The sequence below is a fragment of the Crocodylus porosus genome, unplaced genomic scaffold, assembly GCF_001723895.1.
Source record: "Crocodylus porosus isolate Cpor-Errol unplaced genomic scaffold, CroPor_comp1, whole genome shotgun sequence".
NCBI classification, from domain to species: Eukaryota; Metazoa; Chordata; order Crocodylia; family Crocodylidae; genus Crocodylus; species Crocodylus porosus.
This window is the reverse complement of record NW_017728890.1, coordinates 673,873-682,461: the sequence shown is the minus strand read 5'-3', so window position 1 is coordinate 682,461 and position 8,589 is coordinate 673,873. Positions and strand designations below refer to the sequence as shown.

The 8,589-nt window shown below is 60.5% G+C and overlaps 1 protein-coding gene across 1 annotated transcript in view; it reads right to left on the bottom strand.

The window, feature by feature from the left end:
* Nucleotides 1-7,153, bottom strand: part of LOC109323508 (zinc finger protein OZF-like) — a 10,527-nt gene extending 3,374 nt beyond the window's left edge. Inside the window, exons 1-2 of the mRNA XM_019555130.1 lie at nucleotides 6,344-7,153; nucleotides 5,173-5,814 (exon numbers count right to left, since the gene is read on the bottom strand). Of these exons, the coding sequence (XP_019410675.1) occupies nucleotides 5,173-5,814; nucleotides 6,344-6,668 (967 nt within the window). The 5' untranslated portion in view covers nucleotides 6,669-7,153. The remainder of the gene's footprint in view (nucleotides 1-5,172; nucleotides 5,815-6,343) is intronic.
* Nucleotides 7,154-8,589: the final 1,436 nt, after the last annotated feature.

Here is an 8,589-nt window from a genome sequence, read left to right as displayed (position 1 = left end):
TCCGCGCCGGCCAGCCCCAGGACTCCGGCGGCTGGGGATTGAGGGGCTCTGGGAGGGGCGGCGGCGGCGGGAGAGGGTTATCTTCCTCTGGCTGCGGGTTGTAACCGGCCGTGCCAAAGGGTCCTGCTGGGACTGAAGCAGGGGGTCTTGCCTCTGCTCCTGCCGCTGCGCTGGCTCAGGAAGGGAGTTTAGCTTCTGGCCAGACTGGCGCAAACTGGGGGGGGGGGGTGGGGAGGTCGGCTTCCTCGGCGGTGGGGGGCACAGCCTCCGCCTGGGGTCTCTCCAGTGCATTTAGCGCCCCTTGCCGGGGCGGGCAGTGCCAGCCCTTGGCTCCCGGCTTGGCCCGGGACAAGGTGGGGGGCTCCAGGGGTCTAGGTATCATTCGCCGGGGCTGATGGTGGGGTTGTGGGAATAGCTCAGACCAGGCGGCGGGAAGGGATGTTGCGGTCCAGGTGAAAATGCAGGAGCCTGCAGTGGCCTTTGCGGGGACGAGGTCTAAAGCCGCAGAGGCTGGCGTGGCCGGTTGCCTCCCTGCGGCAAGTGCCCTGGTGGAAGGGGCACTTGAGAAGCCTTGGCGCCGAATCGCTTTGACGCCAGCTTAGCTGACTCAGGCATGTGGGTTCGCTCTTACTCCAGCTGGGCTCCACTGCTTCCCCGTTACTTGGAGGAAGCTGCCTTTTCACCCGAATCCATGTTGAGGCAGGGGTTTTGCACCGAGTTCTCCCAGTTGCTTTAAATCCAGCCCTTCAAAACATGAAACCCTCTCGTGTGCACAAGTCCTGGAAAAAAAGGGAACTTGCATGGTCCTAGCCATACTGTAGGAGCCTGGGGGCCCAAAAGGCTGGATGTTCGCTTTGACAGCACCCAGCTCACCTCCCTGCCACACAGAGCTGGGTGTAGGAGGGAACCACAACCCCTGCTTCCTCTCCCCAGCCCCGTGTGGTCCCCAGCTGGGGGTCCAAGGAGTAGGCCTGCGTTTGGATTTCCTCATCTCACGCAGGCAGGCCCTCCAGATCTACGGCTGGTGGCCAGGTCCCCTGCCACATGTGACCGGCTGGGCCGCTGGGGATCGTGGCACTGCTGGCTGTGGCTGCATCATGAGTGAGATTAATCAGACGCTGCTCAGCTGTCTGTCTAGACATACCCTGGCTTGAAAGTAGGCTGGGTCAGGAAACCTACTCTGCAGCCTGTCAAGTGTTACTTGGGGGCTGGTGATGAAATCACAGGACTCCAGGAGATGGGGCTTTTTAAAAGTCTCCCTACTCCCTAGGAACCTGGAACCCTGCTCCAGACCGCCTCGAAGTCCTGCCCAGGGGCCCTGTCCCTCCTGGCGGCTTAGCCTGCAGCTGCGGCTGCAGATACAGCTGGGCCTTAGGAGCAGGCTCCAGGATCAGGACCGCGGCAGCGTTGTGCTTGCCCCGCTTCTCCACCCCTGCTGCTGTTGAGGCAGGGGGACAGGGTCACGCCTGCTTCCCTGCACCCCAGCACTGGCCTCAAGGAGCCTCCCTGCTGTGATCAGAGGCAGCTTGGGCGCGATCAGCTCCAGGGGGCCCACCTGAGCAGCTGGCAGGCCAGCGATGCCCCTGGGAAGAGCCAGGCTCCCCCCGGAGGATTCTCAGCCCAGGGGAGGTTGGTGCTGCTGGCATGTGCAGCTTGAACCACGCAGCACCAAAGAGCCTGCTCAGAATAGACATGTCTCCCCTTCTTGCAGGGCAGAGCAAGAAACCATGCCCCCCTCCTCCCAAGGCATAAAAAAAAGTCACCTCCCCATGATGGTGTCCCCCCCAATGATGACATCACCCTGCAGTGATGATGTCACCCCCCAGTGAAGATGCCATCTCAGGATTTTGAATCCCGATCTCACGATTTTGCAGGAGGCGTCAGAGAAGCCAGGCAGTCGCGGAACAGGCTGTTTTATTGATTAGAAAACAGTAGCCACGGGTTCACTTAGCCAAAGTCCTATGCGCTAGTCAGCACCTCCCAACCGCCGTACGCTTGCCCTAGTATGAGCAGCCTGGCTGCTGCTGCTCTGTCGCACTTGGAGTAGTTCCCTGGATGCGTTTCCCTCCACCTGGATTTGCGGGGTCACAACTGGTGCGGACGCTGCCACTTCAGCTCTGCTGAAGGCCTGAGGCAGGCTGGCGGGAGACGGGCGGATTAAAGGGTGCAGCAGGAAGGAGCAGGGGAGATTGGCCCACCATGCTCCGCAAATGCATTTTCCCCACCGTGGCACTTTGGGTGCCACATGGCTGGGCTCGTACCATGGCAGGGAGCGGGCATGCAGCAGCTCAGACTTGCCCCAGGTATCCGTCAAAGCGTCTCAGCACAGCTCGTGTGAATCAGGCCTAATGAGCTGCAGCCGGACGAGCCTGGTGGATACCAGAAGAGCTCCTACCTCGTGCCCCCGTTTCACTAAGCCAGTTGAAAACCCAACGCCATTCTGCAGGGGGACGTACCCTGGGTAGGATCAGGACCCCTTCCCACAGGCTTCATCTTTGTGCTTGGCCCCCTTCTCCACCCCTTTTGAGATGGGAGCAACTGTGCTCCTGTTGCTCGCTTGTGCTCCTGCACAGACCCCTTGTCCCTTGGGACTGGACCCATCTTATTCTCCACTCAGACCCACCCCTTGCATCTCAGCCCAGCTGCCAGTCACCCACCCTTTGGCCTGGTTTCTACAGGACATATGCTGGTCCATACTGGTGGGGGGGGCAGGGATTTATTTTACTGGTAGATTTAGACCAGCACAGCCCTGTAGCATGGAAACAGTTATACAGGCACAAAGGTTCCTAGTCCTAGGAAGGCATGATCCCCTCCCTGTACTGGCAGGGGCTGTGTTTCTTGGGCTACTTAAAGCAGCGCAACTCAAGGCCTTCGCCACACTGGCATCGGGGATCCAGGAGTTCGGATCGGCCATCTGGACCATTAATACCCTTGTCCTCGTTGCCCAGAACCGCCCCATGTCCACACCGTCTAATCTCCTGCATGCTGAAGAGGTGTCTGGAAAAGGCCCCCCTGCCTATTTTAGCTAAGAGCAGGCGGAGTATTCTCCATTGCCTGCTCTGACCTTGGCAGCTGGTCCTTGCTGGTGCTGTTAAGTGCTTGGGTTTTCCAAAGGCGCCTAAAGGGAGTTAGGAACCCAGCCTGAGATCAGTAGGAGCCGGTATGTCTCCCAAAACCCCACCCATTCCTGGCTTGCAAAAGAAGCTCCTGTAGAGCTGAGGACAAGAATGAACCTATCCAGAGCTCGGGGTCCCCCCTGACGACCTCATCACTACGTTAATTTGGATCTGCCTACAAAACTACTCTATGCTTATCTTTACGCTGCCACACGGCTAGCCATGCTGCACAAGCAACTCGTATATACAGTGACACCCCGACCTGGAGGGCCTGATGCCAGGTTTGCCTTGGACCTGACTAACATCTGCCTCCGTTACAGCACTATGATACATATGTGCATTTAGGAATGCCCTTGTCGCTGGGTCTGTCTCTGTCCATTTACCAGGCCGGTCTCCATGCTGGGGAGAGTCTGTGAGTTTTTCAGGCCCCGCTCCCCCCGGCCCTCCAAAGTTTCCCCTGGCCTGTCAGCTTCTGGAGAGCTTTGCCTATTAAACCCTGCAGGAAGGCAGCTGGTTTCAGGAACAAATTCCAGTCGTCTCCCAGGCCATGAGAGGCATTGTCACAGTCCGAGATTTTAAGGGCTTCACCATCTTCCACATATTGATCCTTACAGCACTTGCACCGTGGTGTCGCCGACACCTGAGGGTTGGGTTTCTGAGATGGGATCTCTAAGCCGCCCCACCGCTTTCTTCCACATCAATGAGAAATCCTTGACATTCCCCCCTTGGGATCTTCCAAAATCCTTTTGTCCTGGTAGCTGGTGGGTTTCGTCTTGCGTCTAGATCAGAGCCAGCAACCTCTGCTGAGATCTGAGAAGCCACCAGGGAGCAAGGATGGTCTCTAGGTCTCCCAGTGTCCACTAGATGATTTTCTTACTGAAGAGGAACTTTCCCCCTTGTTCCAGCCCTTTTTTCCCCCAAGAGAGTCATCCTGGTTTCACTATCTATAGCAGGTCTCCAGGGATCTCCTTTCGCCGGAGGAGGCACTACATCAACTGCTGCTGCCCCACTGCATGGGGATCTGCCTGTGTCATGCGGAGGGCCCGGGGTCCCTTGCCACCCCTTGAAGTCTGCCCCACGTGCGCTGCTTTGGCTGCCGGATGGCTGGTTGCGCTCCCTTTGACAGTGTTTCTTGTAGGTGTCTTCGCCAGTCCTGTTACCAGCCTAGAACGCCCCTCCTCTGTCCATCGTGTCTGGGTTTAGTTTCTCCCTCAGGGAACGCTCTCCTCCTCGCAAGCAGTAATCTGTTGTTTCTTCCTCTTCATCGTCACGCCATCCGGCGAGCTCCTGGGATGATGCGTAGGCTCCTGGAGTGGGCCTTCACGACAGTCGCAATGTCTAGAGCCAGGAGAGGTGGCTCCATCCTGCGCTCTCCTGAATCGGGACCAACGTGGCTGAGCTCAGGGAGACTTGAAGCTCAAGCCCCAAGTCGAGCCCATGCCTCGGGAATCGGGGATGTGGCTCTGCGGCAACAGGTGCGAACGAACACTGTGCATCACCGCTCGGTCAGGGATGGGTCGGATGCAGGGCCAGTTCTCGCCTCTCACCCACAGAGGCAGCTGGAGCAAGCGTGTGGCTCTGCTATTCCACGGGGGTCCGGCTCGCTCTTCGATACCTCAGGCCCTCACGGCTCCTTCTGGCCGGGATGTGAGTTTGTGCTGCCTCGATGATCCCCCCCCTCCAGCTGTTTCAGCTTCTTGAGCACCCTCCAGTCTTACTGGCAAAGCTGCAGTTGCTCCAGGGTGGAGTCTGTGGCCAGAGGGAAGCTTGAAAGGCTTTTCCAAGGAGCCCAAGGGCATTAGGTACCGCAGGCAGGGTTGACACAAGCTTCTTGTAGGATTTAGAAGCAAAAGCAGCAGGGATTGAGGACACCAGGAACCACGAGTACTGATGGCACCTAAAACCTACGGGTGCAACCTGCCAGGGTGCCTAACCCCCTTGGACACCTTACCACCGCGGCAGGGAGAGATCTACCAATGCCTCAACACCCCCTGCAATGAAGCCCTGAGCCCCCCACCCCGACCCCATGCCCCTCCTACTCTCCCACCGCCCTAGGCAGCGTGCAGCTTCTGGTGGCGCCGGAGCTGGGCCTTGTGGCGGAAGGCCTCCCCGCACTCCACGCAGATGTAGGGCTTCTCGTCGCTGTGGGTGCGGCGGTGGCGGATGAGGTTGGAGCTGACACTAAAGCGCTTGCCGCAGTCGGGGCAGGCGTAGGGGCGCTCACCGGTGTGCGTGCGCTGGTGCTGGATGAGGGCCGAGCTCTCGCTGAAGCGCTTGCCGCAGTCCCGGCACTGGTAGGGCTTCTCGCCCGTGTGGATGCGTTGGTGGGTCACCAGGTTGGAGTGCTGGCTGAAGCCCTTGCCGCAGGCCGTGCAGCGGTACGGCTTCTCGCCTGTGTGTGTGATCTGGTGCCGCACCAGGTCCGAGCTACGGCTGAAGCCCTTGCCGCACTCCCCGCAGATGGTGGGGCGCAGCCGGGCTGGCGCCCGCCGCAGCACCAGCAGGTCCCGCAGCTTCCGCAGCCCCCGCTCGCACGGTGCCGCCTTGCCCAGCCGCCGCGCTGGCGCCTTCCTCCGCGGCCTGGCCTGCCCGGCTAGGGCGGGGGGCGGCGAGGCAGCCTCCGGTGGTGCGCCGGCCTCCGTGTCCCCCAGCAGCGGGGTCTCCTCCTCCTCGGGGTCTGTGAGGAGCCCGTCGGGCGCTGGGAGGGACAGAGAAGGGAGGGCATGTAGGGGGCTGAGCTGGCCCGTGAGGCACCTGCGTTCCCTCCCCAGCTCTGCCAGTGGCGTTGGGTAGGTCTTCAAGCCAGGCTGGGGGGTGCTGAGAGGAGAGATGCCCGGACAGGCTGGCTCAGGGGCCTTGCCTGCGTAGGACCCTCCCCCCAGTTTGGCTGGGGGGATTCAGCTGCTCTACAAATAACACAGGGAAAGGGGAGGCTGTGAATGGACTGATGAGCAAAACAATCCCTCCCCTGCCCCATCCTACCTGTGGTCCCTGAGTGCCCCCGGAAAACAGGTCGGCGGGGAGAGAAGCAGCAGCCACCGCCACTGAGTCTGCCCGTGGTTTCACCGCGGGGGGTCTAGGATAGCCACGATGCACCCATCAGCAGGGCAGCGCATTGCATGATGACTTGGTGTCATGCCAGACCCCTCAGCTGCCCTGGGGTTGGGGGCTGGGGGCAAATATTGCTCAGACAGCCTTTCCCATCCCTCCATCCCTGACCCCCTCACCTGCGCAGGTGCCGCCCGGCAGCTCGGCCGCCCCAGTGTCCTGGGAGTCCCGGGCCCGCAGCTCTGCCTCGTGCTCCATCCAGGCGACCGCGTTGGGCTCAGCGGGAGGAAATCCTGGCCCGAGGGAGAGAGGTAAAGCAAGCAGGTGGCTGACAGCAGGGCTTGGGGGGCGCAGAGGGGATCCAGAGGGTAGAGGGAGCAGAACCCCAGTGGAGGGGGACGGGGAGGTGATGGCATCAGTGAAGGGGCTTAGCAGGGTCGGCTCAGGGAGGGAGGTGCACAGACAGCTCAGGACGCTGTGCTTTGCCACCGACTGCCTTGCCATGCCCCAGTTTCTCCTCCCAACTCTGCCTGTTCAGATGGGAGCTCCCTGGGGCAGGGCTGCCCGTCGCTGTCTGTGCAGCCCCAGGTCTGGGCATCCGGGTGGTAACGCAGGGCTGGCACCCTGTAAGGCTCCCCCCAGCACCTCAGCCTGGACCTGGGGATCTCAGCCCCTGCTCCCCTTCAGCACTCCTTGCCCTGGACACCCCAGCCTGTGCTCTGCACCCCAAGAGCCCCTCTGCCCTCTGCAGTACCCCACGGGTGCAGTGAAAGAGCTTTTCCTTGCAGAGGCCCTGGGGCTTTGGGCTTTGCAGCCTGGCTGCCAGGCTCGACACCGTGCTCCTTGGCACCGGCTGGGCTGGGTCAGATGCATGGGAGATGCCCAGACACCCCAGTCTGGGCAGGAGGGTGTCTGGGCAGCCCTGCTTCTCCCTGCAGCCAGGTGGAGAAGGCCTTGCAGCCAGCCCCCACCCCCCCTCAAGGACCTGCCGAAGCTCCAGCTCTGGGCTCCCTGCTCTGGGCTCTCCCCTCCCCTGGGGCTGCCTCTGCCCGGAGCGCACTCACCGCTGCAGCCAGGGGAGGCTGGATTTCGGGGTCTTCTCCCTGCAGACAGGGACCGAGCCCCCCCCCCCCCCAGGGGCTCCAAGCCTGGCTGCGGAGACCGGCGGGGCTGGGAGGGCTCCCAGCAGCCGGGCTCTGGCACCAGGCTCCGGAGGAGGCTGGGTACAGGAAGGTGCTTGCTTTTTTTCCATCCCCCACCAGCAGCTCTGCCCGTGAGCTCTAGGAGTGGCGGATTTTGCAGCTCTATGGTTGTCAGAGCCGTGCAGCAGCCAGGAGCGGGCAGGCTGGGCAGCTGCAGGGCCCCTGCACAGGGTGGTGGGGAGATGGGGGGCCTGATCCCTGCCTTGGGCTCAGCTGCAGGGCAGTGCTGGCACCAGCAGGGCTGGGCTTTCTGCTGCTGCAAATCAGAGTCGCCACAGGGCCAAATCCCCAGCTGGGGCAAATCAGACAGAGCCCCCTTGAAATCCATGAGCGCAAATCAGCCTCAGCTTCATGGTATTCACTGTGAACAGGGCCCTCCTGGTGGGGTAAATCAGTTGTGGTGTCACTGGAGTGAAAAGGTTTAGCGCAGGGGGAGCAGGGAGGGGGCTGCCATTGCAGACACAGCCCAGCCTCGTGCTATTCCCTCCCCCCACCACCACCCAGAAGTCCCCAGCTCCTGGAGTCCCGGGATGGCACTGCTGTTTCCCCTAGACGAGCTAGTTTCCCAGAGACAAACACACCCCAATGTTTAAAGAAGTGAATAATTCCAGGAGGTTGGCGCCAAACTCACTGACATCTGTGGGTTGTGGTGCCTGCTTCATTAGCACAATTAGCAGCATTGGTGCTGAGGCCGGCATGACAAGCAGCACTCACAGGACAGCAGGGGTCTGCCCGTACCCTGGGGTTGAGGACAGCGCAATGCAGTGGCGTCGTGGACCAGGGTGGAAGGTAGAGACATTGCGTCAACAGACCTACCTAGCTTGGCGAAGCTGGTCTAAGCTGTGCTGAGAATGGCCTTTGTCTCGTTCTAGCCACGAGTGAATGAGGAGGATTTTAAAACTGGGAGGACTCGGGGGGCAGAGTCAGGGAACCGGGGCACGTTTTTCCCTTGGGTGTCGGTCTTGACCTGGAGGTCAGGTGGGGTCCAGTCTCTATCAGAAGCAGCAAGAGGGATCTATTACAAACCTCTAGTCTTGGCAAGAAGCTGTGAATTAAGGTCCCTAGCTTGGCTTTCTGTGGGAGCCTAATGGAGTTAGGAGCCTTTTTATTATTATGATTATTATTTCACTAGCCTTGGCAAGAAGATGTGAATTAAGGTCCCTAGCTTGGCTTTCTGTCAGAGCCTAAAGGAATTAGGAGCCTTCATCTTCTTCTTCTTCTTA